The sequence below is a fragment of the Erpetoichthys calabaricus genome, chromosome 6 (assembly GCF_900747795.2).
Source record: "Erpetoichthys calabaricus chromosome 6, fErpCal1.3, whole genome shotgun sequence".
Classification (NCBI taxonomy): Eukaryota; Metazoa; Chordata; class Cladistia; order Polypteriformes; family Polypteridae; genus Erpetoichthys; species Erpetoichthys calabaricus.
In genome coordinates this window covers 134274735-134292819 of record NC_041399.2, presented here as the reverse complement: position 1 = coordinate 134292819, position 18085 = coordinate 134274735, and the positions used below count along the sequence as shown (strand labels likewise).

Below are 18085 nucleotides of genomic sequence, written 5' to 3'. Positions count from 1 at the left end.
AAGCACCAGCAACTGTGCAGTGCTTCAGTTTTTATAGTAATGCCAGCTCATTCTTTTGGTGATTCATCCCTGACGGTTGCAATAGAAATGTGCATGGAGTTGACTGTTCCGATTAAATTTAGAAAACCATAATGTTACTGCGAATTGCACTTTCATGTTTTCCAGTTCAACCACAGCGTAAGGAAATCTTATCTATCTGGATGACAAGCAGATAATACCATCCTATACAGCTGGCCTGGCGTGACTCAGTGATGACTGAGAAATACCTGATCGGTCAGCAAGTTCACGTTGAAAAGCTCCTGTGGCTAAAAACCCCGAGAGTGAATAGAACCTTCAAAGGAGCAGGTAGAGCACAAATCCTCAAAGTCTGCCTTTGTAAAGCCGGCTCCAGTTCAGCACACATCTTCAAGATGATAGCTCTTGGAAATCGAAATCTACTTAGAAGCCAGTCATCATCATCTATAAATAAGCCCTCTCTTCTAATTCTTCCATTTGCAATGTTTTCTAATAACGCTAAAGCAACCAATGTAGTTGGAATAGTTTGGCCATTCCATGCACCATTATATTGTTACAGAATGATTATAATCAATTTGTAAACTATACACAATTAATTTTGGTGTATTTGATAAAACCCACATCATAGATGTGAATCTAAAAAAGAAAAGCAGACTACACAGAAATAATAGCACTACTTTAATGCTGGGTGCCGCTAGTTTGCATAACCGAGCAGAAACATGCATACACAAAGGGTGACTCTGCAGTGAAAATGTGCGTGGCTTTACGCCAAGTTTAGTTTTTCTGCATCTCAAAGGAAGAGTGGAAACGTGTGCAACATTTTTGTGTGTGCACCATTTATACATGATGTCTTTGGGGACCTTTAAAACTCTGCTTGATATTATTTTGGATAAATGAGATGAATAGCATTGGTGAGCTTGCTGGGCTGAATGGCCTGCTCCCATCAAAATCATCTTAAAGTTCTAAAAAGTGCAACTGCAGTCTTATTTTTAAAAGTATTGTTCTGGCTAACTTTGGTCACAACACAGACGTCCTATACTCCTTTTGCAAATCCAAACATCTTTTTTTGCGTTAACACACTTTTCCATTAACGGAATTATAGTAGGCTGGTACTTGTCCTAACATCACCTACAACAAGATATGGACAGGAAAGGAATGCCAACACACAAACTCTCATACTTATTCATGCCTGGTAATTTCATGCATCTAGTTTGCTAAAACTGAAGCCAAGCTTTATATTTATAAGTTGTCATGTTTTGTTTCTAATCCAAAACAAAGAATGGCATTTTGTTACAATTCTAATAAACTAAAATTTTAGAGAGAGTGAAATAAAAGTGAATATGCTTGCCTATTTTACATCTAAATTGATGAAGAAGTAAAGAACATTTGATAATATTAAATAATCATTATAGCTAATCATATACTGTTTGTTTTTCATTTACACAGAAATTATGAGGTCAAATGGATTTTGTTTAGCCAATACAGAAACAATAGTTTTTGACCATAGTCTACCAAATGGCAAAGAACATCACCATTCAATGGACTCAGATGAGCAAATGTAAGTTTCTCTTTTCTGTGCTTTTTGTTTGTTTTTTGCTGGATTTGGTGAAGTACAGCTATATTTGTTTTAATAAGTATTATCCAAAACACAAAAAACAAGAAAAAATATTACCAATAGTTTCACAACATCATCACCCTGATTATAATTGTGCCCAAAAGTTGTAAGGTTGAAGAACAGTCCACCATAAGAACAATTATCATAACATAATAAACTGCAGATTATATATAACATATATGTTATGTTATTTATTTACAATACTCACTTTTTTGTTGTATTTTTTGTCAACTGTTCTGAGGAGACATGCAAGTAAAAATTTCACTGTACTATGTAGACGACACATAAATGCCAATACATGCTGTAGAAAGACAAGGACAAGATATGAAGGTTTGAGGGGGATCCACTCCGTGTATTATAACTTTTGCTGCAAAGAAAATGCAATCATTTGTGCAAAGTAGCCTCATAGGACTTAGTCCAAGATAAGACTGGTTCTTTTATAGTGCTGGTGGGGAAGGAAGAGGTGGGCCATCTAACAAGGAGGAAATGATGTCATTGGGATATGCTCTGTAGCCAGAAGGAAGTGGGTTAGGTTTTATTTGTTCCTGTAAAGAAGGAGAGAAGGCATTAGTGCACATAATTAGCCCCGCATTTAAGTGGTTCAGAATTAACTAGACCCTGTTGCTGCAGACCATGCGCACGTGTATGACATGGACCCCCCTCAGCCCAGACCCATCAGGTTGTGCGTTCTGCACTACGAGGTCATTTACACGAGAGAGGACATCGGCATTCGCCTGGAGGGGACCTCTTCAATAAGTGACAGTGAATCAGTATGGTTGAAGGTCCAAAAACCACCTTCTGAAATGGGGATTTGACTCCTTGTGGAGGGCCATCCACTGGAGAGCAGCATGATCTGTGACTAGAGTGAATTCCCGCCCCAGGAGATAGTACCTCAACTGAGGCACTGCCCACTTAATCACTAGGGCCTCCCTCTCAACTGTGTACCCTGTCTCCTGATCCTGCAGTTTCCAGCTTAGGAACATCATGGGGTGTTCATCTCCATCTACGATCTGGCTCAACATGGCACCTAGTCTGGTGTCAGAAGCGTCCACCTGGAGGATGAAGGGTAAAGAGAAATCAGTTCTCAGAACCGGTGCTGATGTTAGGGCCTGCTTTAGGTCACTAAATGCAGCGTTAGCTTTATCAGTCCATACTACAGAGTTTGGGGCTCGCTTTTTTGTTAAGTCTATCAAGGGCAAAGGTCTCTCAGAGAAACGAGGTACGAGCCAGGGGTAGTAACTCACTAACAGCAGGAAGGCTTGAACCTGCCTCTTGTTTTTCAGACAGGGCCAATTCAATATGGTGTTGACTTTAGAACACAGTGCTCCTGCCGACCAAGTAGCCTAAATATTTGGCATCCATCAAGCCAAAGAAGCATTTCTTGGGGTTAATTCGGAGTCTGGCTTTTCCTAGTGTTAGGAGCACTGTTTGGACGTGCAGTAGGTGTTCTTCCCATATTGTGGAATAGATGACAACATCATCTTAAGTAGGCAGCACTAAAGGCATTCTGGGGCCAGAGCACTCTGTCCACCAGACGGCGAAAGGTTGTGGGGGCCCCATGCAAGCCAAATGGGAGGACACGATACTACCAGTGTCCACTAGGGGTACTAAACACTGTCTTTAGTTTAGCAGACTCCGTTAAAGGAATTTGCCAATACCCTTTAGTCATGTCCAAAGTGGTCAGGTATTGTGCCTTACTGTCCTGCTCTATGAGGTCGTCAATTCAGGGCATCGGGTAGGCATCAAAGTGAGAGACTTGGTTAAGCCGACAGAAGTCGTTGCAAAATTGCCAACTTCTGTCAGGCTTAGGGAAACAGGATGATAGGACTGGACCAGGGGCTATGACTTTCTTCGATAACACCTATCATATCCATATTACTAAACGAGAATGGTAAACCGGATGGACGCAGGGACATGGGCCGTGGACGCAAAAGACGTAGTGCGCAGGCACCACACAAAGCCCCCCCCATAGTGAAACGGGAGAGAATACACACGTGCGCCACACAAAGCCACCCCCCCACCCCCGCACCAGAGCAAAACGGGAGAAACTACGAACCGTCAGAGTAGGAAACAAAATAAAACGTCATAAAGAGGATAAAGAACAGGGACAAACACATGAAGAGCAGGTTACAGAACAAAGCCCCATAAAGGGATTAAAGAAACAAAGCCCCCCCCCCCCCAGTGAAACGGGAGAGACTACGCGCGTGCGCAGACACCACACGAAGCCCCCACTCCCCCGCACCAGAGCAAAACAGGAGAGACTACGAACCGTCACAGTAGGAAACAAAGGAAAATGTCATAAAGAGGTTAAAGAACAGGGACAAACACATAGAGAGCAGGTTACAAAACAAAGCCCTCAGAAATAAAACACAGAGTAGGAAACGAAGTAAAACTTCATAAAGGGATTAAACAACGGGGACGAACACATGAAGAGCGGGTTACAGATGATGAAAACTGGAATGCGACAGCTACAAACAAACCTGGGCACTAAACACATGCAGACCAGGATACAGAATATAAAAGCAGAAACAACGACAGCTAAACGTCCACAACACACAGCGGAGGCGGACCCTGAAGGTTCAGGCGCCTACATCGGCCGTCAGAACGCGCAGTGAAGTACAAAAGGCAAAGGCGCCTGCACAGCATGGTAAGAACCGACATAAGACGGAAGGCGCAGGCGTCGCCGCCATATTGTAAGTGGCACTAATGCTTAGATCTAATGAACGTGGACTCCTACAACGCGCGTCTCAAACTGCATAGGCAATGCAGGCACGGGTTCAACACGACACAGCTCGAGTGCCCGAGATACAAACACGCGACTGCCTGGATATAAGTAATGAACGCAAGTGCCTACAACGTGCGTCTGAAATGACACAAACCAGGCAGAGACTCCTCCAAAAAGAAAGAGCTCGACTACACGATATACAAACTGAAACAAATAAAAGCACCACGGACCAGGTGTCATTATAACAAAAACAGAATAAAGCGAGGTCTCAGATGAAAGACAGAGTGGAAAGCAAAGTAAAACGTCATAAATGGTACGGACGGGACTCCGTATTACCAGTGGAGAGCCCCAGAGTGACACGGGCCAGCGCTCCGTATTAAACGTACATCATCCTCACACCTGGCTGCCCAGCGGACACGGGTTCAAAACGCCGGGGGTAGGCGAGCGAAGCGAGCAGGGGGCGAAGCCCCCTTGTGCCATCATATGCCGGATCTCCAACTCTACCTCAGATTGTTTTGCCTTGGGAAGTTGATACAGCCATTCCCTGACAACAACCCCAGGTTCGGTAACAATGTCGTGCTCAATCAGAGGGGTCCATCCTCGTTTCTCAGACGTTTATGTGGATTAATTTGGCCACCTCCTTGAACGTTTCCGAAACAAATGGCATCCCTTGATCCATAAGGACTGCTTTGGGGATGCCGACATGCTCAAAGACCCCCACTAATTCTCGCGCAATAGTTTTTGATTTAACCAAGTGCAAAGGATTAGCTTCGGGGAACTGGGTAGCATAGTCAACAAGGACCAAAATGTATTTGTGCCCTCTCACTGAAGGTTCGAGGGGTCCAACAAGGTCATCCCCAATCCTCTCAAAGGGGACATCTATAAGAGGCAGAGGAACAAGAGGAGCATGGTCCCTTTTGGGAATCTGCCGCAATTGAAACTCCGGGCAAAAAACGCAAAAGAGGCAGACCTCCTTGTTTATTTCTGGCCAAAAAAAGCATTGTTTGATATGCTCTGGAGTTTTTTTTGGCTCCCAGGTGGGTGCCTAGGAGGTGGGTTTGTGCCTGATTGCAAACCTGCCGCCAGAAGGTTCTTGGCACTAGCAACTGCAACCACACCTTGCTCTTATGTTCAGCCACCCGATATAAATGGTCATTATTAATCACAAAATGCAGCCCCTGTGGCATGAGCTATATTGTGCGTTGGCCGTTAACTGAGACAACTGCATTTTTAGCATTGTTTAGGGAGTCATCATTCCACTGTTCCCTTTTAAAAGAAGCAGGGGTCTGTTTGAGCTTGTAAGGTCATGAGAGGGTCCAGTGTGACCTCAAGGGACATGGTGCTGAGATGCGGCGCCTCGTCCACGTCATCAGGAAAGGGTGATTGGATTGCATCATCAAGTGTGTCAGTCTATGTGACTGCATCATTTTTAGACGCTGGAAGGGAACATGGCATGGAGGCAACAACAGACGGACTGGCTGTCCATAAGCAGGTCTAGTCTAGAAGGAGGAGGGTGTTGTGGATTACCACGGTTGCTTTTAGACCAATCTCTACCGAGCATCACGGGGTATGGCTTTTCCGGCAGCACAGCCATGGTGAGTTTTTGCATACACCCTTTGTGAGTAATAACACAGATGACCATGCTGTAGTTCCACACCTCCCCGTGAATGCAGGAATGAATTGATATTTTGATCAAGGTGATGTCATAATGCAATGTTGTAGCATTTGTTTTTCTCCATCTAAAATGCTCCTTTTAGGAGAAAAGTGTGAGTCAGAAAAATAATAACCTTTTCGTCACTTAAGTGTAAGTATCCAAACTACTGAAGTTTTTTCACCTGTTTTGGAGTTTAAAACCTTTCCTAAAGTTACAGACGTCCATCACAGTAATCTGTTAATTAAAATTGACCAGAAGCTGCACTCCATCTTCAACATTTTTCCTACAGTTCTCTCTGCAATGCAGTGCAGAAAAACAGTGAATCGAGAGCATATCATTTAGCCTCTTGGATGTAATGCTGGATATGCTGCAGCTTATTTCTGGAAGACTGCAACTCCTATTTTCTCCTTGTCTAACTGTTCACCACAAAGCAGGATCATGAAGGACAAAGGTATTGGTTGAGATTACCAGTAAGGTGTCTCATTTTCCTTAATTGCTTTTGAAATTCATAAGGTGCTGGTGGGTTCTTTTGCTCTGTTTTCACACTGAGTTTTTAGCTCAGTCTTATAACTGTCCATGTGGAGTTTGCATGCTCTCCTGTATATTTGGGTTTTTTGTGGGGTGCTCCTGTTTATTTCCACATCTCCATGATTTGTATTTTAAGGTAACAAGTGGTTGTAGATTGTCCCAATTACCCTGAAAGTAAGTGCGGCTGTAATGGACTGGTAATTTATTAAGTTTGAGTGTCTGCCCTACTAGCAATGCTCCATTCATTCCTATTTTGACAAGACAGACGGACGGATGGACGGACAGACAGATAGCAGTTTTTATAGCTTCTTCATCAGCTTAATTTCTCCTTGTGGCTCAAAAAAATTCTGTCTGTATGACTAAATGAGAACATTGTCCAGCCATTTTTTCAATCCCAGAGCAAGTACTGTACTGCATTGCTATAAACATACAAATGTCCTATTCATGTTAGTAGGGGTATTTATCATGAAAATCTAAAATGGTGAATGGCGCTCCACTTTGTCACTTCATGGCACTTAGACCCCAGTTTCAGTTTGTGCCTTCCTATGGGGAGCCTACTAGATCTATCTGTGTTGGAATAATAATCTTTTGGAGATTTTTTTTTCTCATTAACGTCCAAGAATATGTCTTCATGCTTATATACATCTGTAGATTGTCATGGATGAGGTTGTTCACCAATCTACAGTTTACTCACATCCCACCTCTGCCTCTCTTACACGAACTGCTGAGGACCAGATCTGGGCTATCTTGATATCCTAAATTAGAGGAGTAACCATCTAATTGTTGAACTATATAAAAGACTCAAAAATTATTTAAGTTAGTAAAATGAAATAAACTTGTCTTTCATTGGATACAGTGGAAAGTTTTCAATAATTTTTTTCCTCATTTTTTGACATTGTTTAATTTTAAATGTTAACTATATAAGTTACTACTACCTAATCAACAGTGTAAAGATTTCATCAAAAAGTCAGTCTCTACAAGGATGCAAAACCCAACAACAAGTACATATTTCTCTAATGCTATATAGTATGAAGAAGAGGAGTTCCCATATTCATAAATTGATCAATGAAGCAAGATAATAACAATAATAACTAAAAATATTTGAGCAGTAAGTTTAACCACACATTTCATATGTCTGTAATTCAAAATTAACATTCAGTGCTGTTTTTACATTTAGTTCACTGGTAGTTAATAGCACCCTGTTTGGGATAATATGAAATTTTTAATTGCTAGCTAGACTGAAATGTTTATCCAATGAAGCTAATAAGTATTCAAGAACTTCATCAAATTATTTTGAGGAGTATCCAAGATCAATTGTTTGGTTTTTTTTTGGAGTTCTGTGTAATCTGTTGGGCATGTAATCAAATTGCTGTATTACTGTGGTTATCAATGTAAATATAAAAGAGTACACTGATAAGAGTAAACACTGCATTCATTAAATTAATTGATTTATTTAATCTCATTCTTAAATCTGCTTAATCCAGTTCATTAGGAAGTGAAGCCTATCCTAGCAGCACTGGGCACAATTAAGGAAAAAAAGTCTTTCCCATTCAAAACTCATATTGGCAGTCACATGAGGGACAGTTTGAAATCACAACCCACTCAGAAATACCAGAACATACAAACTCCAACCAGACAACCCAACCCAGGCACAGGACTCAACCCCGGGATGCTAGATCCACCCTACATTTATTAATTGAAAGATTGATTTGATACTGAGAGGATTTCATTTAGGTAACTGCAAAAATGCATCTATTATTCAAATTTTCCTATGTGACAAGATCTCATACACTTCTTTGGGTCTACATCACAATTATAAAGCATCGGTAAAGTGTTTATTCATCCCTGAAATGTGACCTACTAACAAAATTTAATTTTGGAGTAGTCTGTGGGGGCTTAACTGAGACACATTTCTCTTGATATTAGATATTTAGTATACAACCTGTGAATCATTCATATTAACGAATAATTTTATCTTTATGTCAAAATGCCACACTGCTCAATGATGAATAACCAATATACTGATATTTTATAAATGTTATGAAGACCAAAACAAGCCTATGTTAAGGTCTTGTTACATGAGAGTAAATGATTAATAAATGCATTTTTGCAGCACCTAAAGTGTTACCAATGTTTTGAAATATTTGCTATATATTTGCTATTTCAATAGAATAATAATGTTTTAATTTATATTTTATTACTAAATCTTAAGATGTCTAGGTACATTTGGTAATTTCAGAAATTACACAACTGTCATTTTTGAAATTAATTTCTCTATCTCTCTCTGTCCTTTCAGATTTGAGAATGGCACCGACTTCATTCCAGAATTTATTCCAGATACAGAGAACAATGAAGATGATCCAGAGGCTTATGTTACTAATCTGTCCTACTATCATCTTGTACCATTTGAGACTGACATCCTGGAGTAAAACTTCACAGACATGGATTCTTTATGAAAAGTTCTTTTTTTTTTATATGAGAGCCAGATCTGTGCTTAATGTTACACACATGGCTGGCTTAGAAAGAACGTAAGCCTTTCAGCTTCATACTCAGATGTGCCTCATTGTCTCTAGCCAGAGACGGAAATGCCTCTCAGCCACATACAATGTGTATGACTTAAGATTTGGTCTGGAAAGAACTGCTTGTAATTTTTATTCCTTTTTGTGTTTTTGCAAAATAGTTAGTGCCCAGTGTGTTTACGTGTGTGGATTCAACTCTGACCCTCATAAGGGGGAAACTGTGTTGGAAAACAGATGAATCTGTAGTACTTGTCATTATCATACAGTTTTTATACAGAATCTTAAATAAGCCAGGAAAATTTATATTGGAACTATTAACTGCAGAAACTAATGGATCAGATATACACTAGTACTGAGTGGAACCCTGGTTTACAAACAAGATTTTTCACTACAAATTCAAAAAACAGAAGAAAAAGAAAGAAAAGTGAGTTTATTTAAACAGTACTATGAAAACTTTGAAAAAAATCAACAAAAGTTCAGGCAACAGCCTTCAACTTCCAAGTCACTCCATGATGATTCAGTTTCTAGTGCAGACTGGGTCATAATACTAGATGACCTGGATAAAATGCCTGGTGTATATTTGTGCCTTTCTAATATTTTCTTGTGAAAATGATGTTAACAACATATAACTTTGCCAAACATCTTTGGCTGAGTGCTCGCGGACTGCACTGATACACATGTGTAGATGCCAAGCAAAAAACTCTCACCCTGTATGGTCTGCGTGAAGAAAATAAGGTCAGAAATTATATTTTAGCTTTGTATTTTTCCAATCATCTTTGTTCAGAGAAGCAGTTTTAAAATATGTATGTCATGCACAAAGAATAATATGCAAGTGACAGTAAAAAGAATGCATTAATGTGAAATCTGAGAGATTATATGAAGGTTAGAGCTATCTATGCCCTTACTCAGCTAAAGAAATTTTAAAAGCGAAATTAGTGGCGTCAAGCCAAACAGGCTGAGAAATGTTGTTAAAGCATCCATTATTTTAGATAAAAGACTATTCCTTATTTAAAGGCTAAATCCAATGGATATTTACTAAAAGTATTTCTTTTTTTCTTATCTGATTATGTCTTTGTAAATTAACTTGAAATTAAATTTATTTGTCAAAATAAGCTGCTTGGACCATATTAAATTAAGAGGAAAACTTTTGTAATATACTTTTTTAACTGCATGCCATAAAGTGTTTTCTTGTACTATGCCAAAAATAGATTTTGTAACAAAGAGGCAAAATTTCCACAAGCTGAAAAAATGTTTTTCTGCTAATATGATGTGAATGTTTGTTTAATAATTCCAGGAAAATTGCACAGTTTCATAACACTGCATGAAAAAGCAGTGTACTATTAAATATTCATGAATTCTTTATTTATGAAGTTTTCTTGAATCAACAACGAGTAAAGCAACAAGTGTTGAGGCTCTGGACAGCTCTTTTACCTGATATTTTAAGTCAATTTTAATGTAATAAAAATAAAATATTTTAATACTAAAATCTGTTTATGTATTTGTAAGAGATAAAAGGTCACTACTAAATGTGATTTTGTCAATTGATAACAACCAAGGAAGAATGGCAGTGTTAAAGTAAGGAGTCTGTTAACATCTAAAATGGCCAGTGGATCAGGAGATGGAAGGAACATTCAAATTTTAAAAGGTCGGATAAACTGTTGATCTGAATGCTCTTAACCTGTTCCATTAAAGGATGGTGCAATGTGTCCCAGCAGCATGGAATACAAGGCAAAAACACAACAAAATGGATGCAATGTGAAGATGGACAGAATGTGTCATCTTCATCCAAGATCACAGTAGCTGTGGAGCAACTGCACGAAACACTACACTTCTATGCTATGTTGTCACATTACAATCTAAACCAAATAGTTCTTTAACACAGTGGTTGGTAGTGTCATCATTTACAGTGTCCTTGGTATTAGTGAAACATGTAGAAGAACTTGCTAACAGATAATGTAAATTATATTTGAATGAGAATGTGCTTGGAATAGATTTGCATAGTAGTGTGCTTATTAGCAGAGCAACCGTATAGTTCCAGGGTATGTATTTTGACTCATAACAAAGTCATTGCACCTGTGGTTTATACTGTCTCTCCATTTCTGCATTTGCTTTGTCTGGGTACTCTGATTTACTCGCACATTCTGCAGGAATGTAAATTAGGAGACACTGAATTAGAATGATGTGAACAAGAGTTCCTTGTCTTAGACTGACATCCTATCCATACTTGCACATAACGCTTTTCAAAATGGCCTCTATCCCCACATGACCTTGTAATGGAAATCGTGGGACAAGAAATGGATGGAAGTGTAAGAAATAGGGCTCCATGGAAATGTCTGAGGGCATATCTTTACTCTTGTTAGTATATAAAACCAAACACCAACCTATCTTTACTGTTCATGCATAGCAATCTGTGTGTTTTAGATTATTCCCTTTGTCTTAGATTGAGAGCATTTGAATCATGCTAAATTAATTTAATGCTAAGCATTTAAGATAAAGTAATAATCACCCAGTTCATTTATATACTACAGATTAACATAAGATAAATACATATTAGTGGTATCCTACAGGCCTGAAAAAACAAGGTTGGGTAACACTTTATGTATCTATTACAAAGAGCTATTATAATACATATTATATGCAAATTGACATGGATATGAACAATGACATGGACTGATGCAGAGTATTTAAAAAGCCATTCAATTAACTTTTTTATTGCTAGTATCATAATTAATAAAACTGATACCAATACTGAAGTGTGAACCAAATTTAATGGTTTTGTCCCACATAGAACAAAATTATTTATGAACAAATTTTCCTTCCTGTGTTTCCACTTCCACTTGTGCTCAACCACAAACTAAATGAAGCATTTACTGATGTGAAAAGATTGTTGTTCTACTGCATAGACTGCCAGTGACTGAGACTTGACATGGGGGCTGCACATTGCTCTGTTTTTTGTCACTATTTGGTGTATATTTAACTTATTTTCATTGTATATTATTTTGCCTAAAAGTTTTGTGTTCTGGGCATACTTGATGGCCTCCACACTTTAATAACGAGAGGTGTAGTCACATGACACGATGGGCTTGTTCTCAATATCAGCCTGTGAAATCAGGTGATGAGGTCATGATTGCAATTTTGGCCCACTATAAAGCAGGCCCAGAAGAATGGCAAGTCTACAAGATCATCTGATCTTTTTGAGAAAGCCACACTCTTTTAGTTTAATGTTTTTTTTTTAATCATGTATATTTATTGTGATTTTGCATGTTATAATTAATATGTTTTAAATATTTATTGTTTTTGAACTTTTTTGTTTGTTTTTTTTCTTTATTTTGGTTTCAGTACAGTACTGGCTGTTAGTTACAATAGAAGCTACTTGCAAAGACTGCATAGAGCCACTGGATAAAGCTAGGTCTTCCAACATTATCTTATGGCTGCCATGTTAGCCTTCTTTTTTAGTTTCAAGTAAGAACCTGTAACTATTTTTGCATCACATGCTGTTTCTTTCATTTTTTTTTGCTTCTGTGTTTTACACCTCAGAGTGCCACAGCCCTTGGTTTGAATTTCATGATTGCATGCTGTCAAAGACTATCACTCTGGGCCCTGCAGTGGGATTATGTCCTGTCTGGGATTTTTTCTTGCTTAATGCCCAGAGTTTCTGCAAAAGTGAATTGGATTTAGCAGCTATGAAAATGTGATGGTATTTTTACATGCCAGCTGGACCTGACAAGACTACAATTTCTGCAGCATTTCAAATGCTGAAAGTGCTTAAAGAAAATGCTCAGTCAAAGTAGATTCATAAGTGCTGTATGTCCCAAACAAATAATTAGCTTTTACAAAGCAAAGTGAGATAAACAATTTGGTATCAAACTGTAAATCTCAAAAAAATAATTTAAAAAATTAAAACAATAAATATAACACAAATAAGACAGAACTAGAATGTAGTATTAACAAATTGCAGGTGGAGTTATGAAAACACATGTCATCCTGAACAGAAAAAACTGCATTGTACAAGTAGGAAAACCAAATGAATTTACAAAGGTTTTGGCACATGAAAAGCATTTTGCAGTGGAAATAATGGAAAAATACTCTTAGAAATTGACTGTGAAGAGTTCAGGTTTAACTTTGATATCTGTTACAATTCTTAAGGAAACAAATCTCAGTAGAGAGTTTGTAGTGCAGAATTTGCAAAATGTGTTTCCTGCTGGTCAGACATGCAAGTAAGAATTTCACAGGACTCTGTACATGTCACAATATAATATCTAAAAAAGGACTATTCACAAAGATATTTTTGTTGAAAATTTAGGAAGTGAGAACTCAGATTTCAAAAGATTTTGGTTCTATTAACTTTATTTAGGCAAAAGAGCAGTAAGGAATTTTTGATGTTAACAACCTTTTAAGTTAGAAGCAGGTTTTTTTAAATGCTTAAAGGGATATTCCATCCAAACATGAGTTTATCTGTTACTAACCCTGTGTTGTTTGTAGTAATGGGCAAGAAAATTTGCAATTTATTTTTTTATGGAGAAAAATTACCATAGGCTTATACAGAGATCAATATTAAAAATCAAACATATCAAAAAATCTGTGAAAAAATTACAGCTTATACATGTTACACAATCCCTATGTCAGATATCCATTTGTATACTTATAACATCCCAAACACGTGTTTTGACTAAAATATTGTTAAATAAACCACTTTCAGAACACTCTCTTGTGAACATCTGAGGAGCACATTCAAACAGGCTAAAGCATTTGAATTAAAGACCTACATCAAAACCTCTGCAAGAATCTTACATTTCACAAAGGTTCAAAACCTCTCCGACTCATGGAGATTTCTCTACCCTTATTCAAGGTAATATTTCTTCTTTTGAAAGGTACATCATAGTTGCTTTGATTTGGATTTTGAAAAAAAATTTTATGACTTTTTGTGCATAGTTATGCATAATCTTTACCTAAATTTGAAAGATTTCTGAACCAGAAAATAAATTCTGGTGTTTGTTTTTGATTCTCTTAACATTTAAGAGTTTTATAATTTTTTGGATAATTTTGTCAAGCATTTTGAATTTTTAATAATCGCTGCTATTTTCCTAACACGTAGCTAAGTCCGCATCCCATGTTGCCAGTGGAGTGGCCTCAGAGATTGTGACCCATTGGTGATTTGCATGACAGATTGACTGCTGGTGCACTTCCTCATCCTGTATATGCCTTCAAAACTTCCTTCATACCTTTGGCTAAAATACTTTTTCATTTATTGATTTTTGGTACAAACTTCTTGCTTCCTTTTTGACCTCAGTTTCTCTCATGTTTTGGTTATGTTGCTGTTCTTTTGGTCTTCCAGTTCTGACCCTTTTCTGCCTAATCATGTTTCTCCTAGTTCTCGCAAAACTGACTTTAGTCAATTTTCTGACATAACAATAGTTATTCATGAATTGACTATTTCTTGATTGGCAACAAACTTTTGCCCCTCCCTAAATATTTTACATATGATGCAATTCTTATCTCAGATTAAACTCCCCTTATTTTAAAGTTTAAATCACTAGGCTCCACTGTTACAGCATATTATTGATGACTGAACCCTTTAACTCTAGAGGATAATACTGTATCTTTGTTAAATTTATTACCTTTCAAAATATGTTTTTGCAGAGATCAGCACAAATCCAGAGATATCTGTGGGAACACTTTGGGAGACATTGAAAGCATATGCAAGGGGCCAAATTACATAATTTGTGTCTCATTAAAATAAGCTTAAAAATAGACAGACTCCAGAATTAATTAATGTGATTTCCAAAGTTGCCACATAATATCCATTCACACCTAACAATAAACTTAATCAAAAAAGGCTGTCACTAAATATCTTTTGAAAACAGGAGAAATGAAGCAACTAAATTTTAAGTTTCAGCACTGTTACCATGAGCACGGAGAAATAATGAACAAGATTGTAGCTCAACAAATGCATACAAAGTAAGTTCAAAACTGGAAATTTATTGAGTATAAAGTTGTCACTAATATTTTCAAGTAAATTACACATCTCTATATACATTAGAGTGAAATGAAAATTAAGCTCATGTTTTTGTCTTTCTTCATAAATTTGAATTGTCAAATTTAGAGCACTCCTTGCAGAGGAAATTGATAAGCAACATTTAAATTCAGGATGCTATAAATTCTTTGCTAAGTGTGAAATCTACAAGTCTAGATGGTTATGCAGCAGAATTTTTCAAAAGGAACTTTCTCAGTTGATTCAAACTATGTTTGAAGAAGCCAAAGCCACCAATATTCTACCCCACATAGTACACCAGGCATTGATCACTGTCTTTCCAAAGAAAAATAAACACCTGTGATCAGCGATACAGACCACAAGGAGATGCCAAATAGTGTTAGGGCACCAACTGAGTGACCCAGATTAAAAAAAAAAACAGGGAGTGTGTGGCTGCACAACAAAATAAAAGCCATTAGGCAATTGATCAAGGGTTCAATTACTCCTTCAGGAGTAGGAGAGGTTCACTCAGGAGCTCTTTCCTCTGTGAGAGTCTTCTGGGAGCCACCTGCTTTTAAGCTGCCTGACTAGAAGTCCTGGGGCTTGATTTGGGTACCTCGGACTGGGTTAGTTGACACCTCTGGACACTTCTCAGAACTGCAGGCAAAGCAGAAGATACTGTATGAATAAAATGTATATATTACTTTATTATGTGTTTCCAAAAACTCTTCATAAGTGGAAATTTTATGAGTGAGTATTGAGTTCTTGTTTGTTAACCTTCTCCTCTGAAGTCAGTTAGTAAATAGCACAACAATGGATAATGATATTTACATTATGTGTTAAGTTTTTGGTCCCCTGGCGGGGTGAAATGAAATTGTGAAAAGTAACATGAATTAAACATGGGATATAATTTATTAAGCATTTAAACAACAGTGTATGTTTAAGCAGAAAGTAAAATATCTATTACTTTTAAGGCAAAAAGAGCCTACAGAGTAGTCGATGGGACAGCACCTGTGTATAAGGAGACACTGGTGAGGTGCTATGCTCCTTCTTGCTCACTCAGGTCTGCTAATAAACAGAGTCTGATGATGCCATCTCTGTGTGTTATCAAAACTCCATCCAGACTCATTTGGAGCTCCTAGTTAATGGAACAATCTTCCCACCTCCATTTGAACTGCTGACTCCCTCAATGTATTTAAGAAGAGTTTGAAATGTTCTGTGACTATCTGTCAAATTGTTAATGAATGTTCTTTTTTTTTTGCTATTTGGATATCTGTCAAAAAGTTAAATTGAAATTTTTTCTTATGCTAGTTTTATAGCTCTTTATGTGTGATGATCAACTTTTGTAACCTGTCCTGCTACACTTGTTTAAAATGGTCCCTAAACTGATGTTACTAAGTTATGTTGTCCTCCTTTCTAAGTCACTTTGGATAAAAGTGCCTACTAAGCAAATACATTAAAATGTGCAATTATGAAAGAAAAGAAGGAAAACTTTACTTTTCCAAACAAGAACTTGTTCTTCAGTTACAGTATATGACCACAGAGTAACTAGGTCATGTGGCACCCCTTTCAGCAACAAGAAGTACCTGCACATCACAACCTAACTTTACTATCTTTTCTGAGACATGGATGCTACTGAACCAGCTGTAGAACATTTGTAAATTTTTATTATTTATATGAAACTTGTATATTATTATTTTTCCCCAACAGTTTTTCAATGAGAATGTGTAAATGAGGGCGGCACGGTGGCGCAGTGGTAGCGCTGCTGCCTCACAGTTAGGAGACCCGGGTTCGCTTCCCGGGTCCTCCCTGCGTGGAGTTTGCTTGTTCTCCCCGTGTCTGCGTGGGTTTCCTCCGGGCGCTCTGGTTTCCTCCCACAGTCCAAAGACATGCAGGTTAGGTGGATTGGCGATTCTAAATTGGCCCTAGTGTGTGCTTGATGTGTGTGTGTGTTTGTGTGTGTCCTGCGGTGGGTTGGCACCCTGCCCAGGATTGTTTCCTGCCTTGTGCCCTGTGTTGGCTGGGATTGGCTCCAGCAGACCCCCGTGACCCTGTGTTCGGATTCAGCGGGTTAGAAAATGGATGGATGGATGTGTAAATGAATCATTATATAACAATTTCCACAGTTCTTTGTATCTTACATGGTGCATTTATGTCTGAAATACAGTATATAGTGAATAACTAAAGTACAATCGAATGCAAAAAAGGTCTTTCAATTAGAAATGGATGAACAAAGCAAAAAATATGTACATACAGTATTGATGATGGCCTGTTTACCTTCCACATCAATCTGGTATATATGACCTGCTCTTAGATCAAAAAGTTTGTTCAAGCCTTCTTTATTCTTCATCTTCAGTGAGCGGTGGAATGTCTGCTCAAACACTAGTATAAACAGCATTGTCCAAACAACAATCATAGCGCAGTAACAATATGGTGAAAATCTGATGCAGAATAATGACTTATGAAGATTAAGAAGTTAATTTTCCATATAGCTACATTGTGTTCCACCATGCAGCAAGATTGCTGGTGTGATGCGTTGCATTGCTCTTTGGTTGGCATCCGAAAGTTAGTTATGAGTGTCAATATAAGTGTCATGAATGGGATACCTGCTATCACTAAGAAGCCATCTACAATAACAACAACAACATTTCTTTATATAGCACATTTTCATACAAATTATGTAACTCAAAGTGGTTTGCAAGATCAAGAAAGAAAAAAGAAAAATATAAAAATAAAATTTAGGCAATACTAAGTAACAAAGAATAAAGTATGGTCCGATGGCCAGGAAAAAAAACCCCAAAAAAAACCAAACTCCAGCGCTGGAGAAAAAAAAAACAAAATCTTCAGGGGTTCTGAGGCCAAAAGACCGTCTAGCCCCATCTGGGCATTCTACTTAACATAAATGATCTAAATCAGTCCTCATGGTTTTCAGGATTCACGTGGAAGTATTAGATAATGATGGTCATGTGGACATCTGGCCGTCGATCCATCATTGTAAGCACAGCATTGTGCCTTGATCAGTTAGTGGTGGCACAGATTGCCACAACAGAAAACCGGA

General features: G+C 37.9%; 1 protein-coding gene across 2 annotated transcripts in view; it reads left to right on the top strand.

Annotated features, from left to right (window-relative positions):
* Nucleotides 1-10542, top strand: part of pxdc1b (PX domain containing 1b) — a 50363-nt gene extending 39821 nt beyond the window's left edge. The window contains exons 4-5 of one of the 2 annotated variants that reach the window (XM_051929036.1): nt 1462-1590; nt 8863-10542. In XM_051929036.1, coding sequence (XP_051784996.1) covers nt 1462-1577 — 116 coding nt within the window. In that variant the 3' untranslated portion in view covers nt 1578-1590; nt 8863-10542. Of the gene's footprint in view, nt 1-1461; nt 1591-8833 lie in introns of both variants that reach the window. The other variant, XM_028803932.2, reaches the window with a different exon arrangement.
* The last annotated feature ends 7543 nt before the right edge of the window (nt 10543-18085 follow it).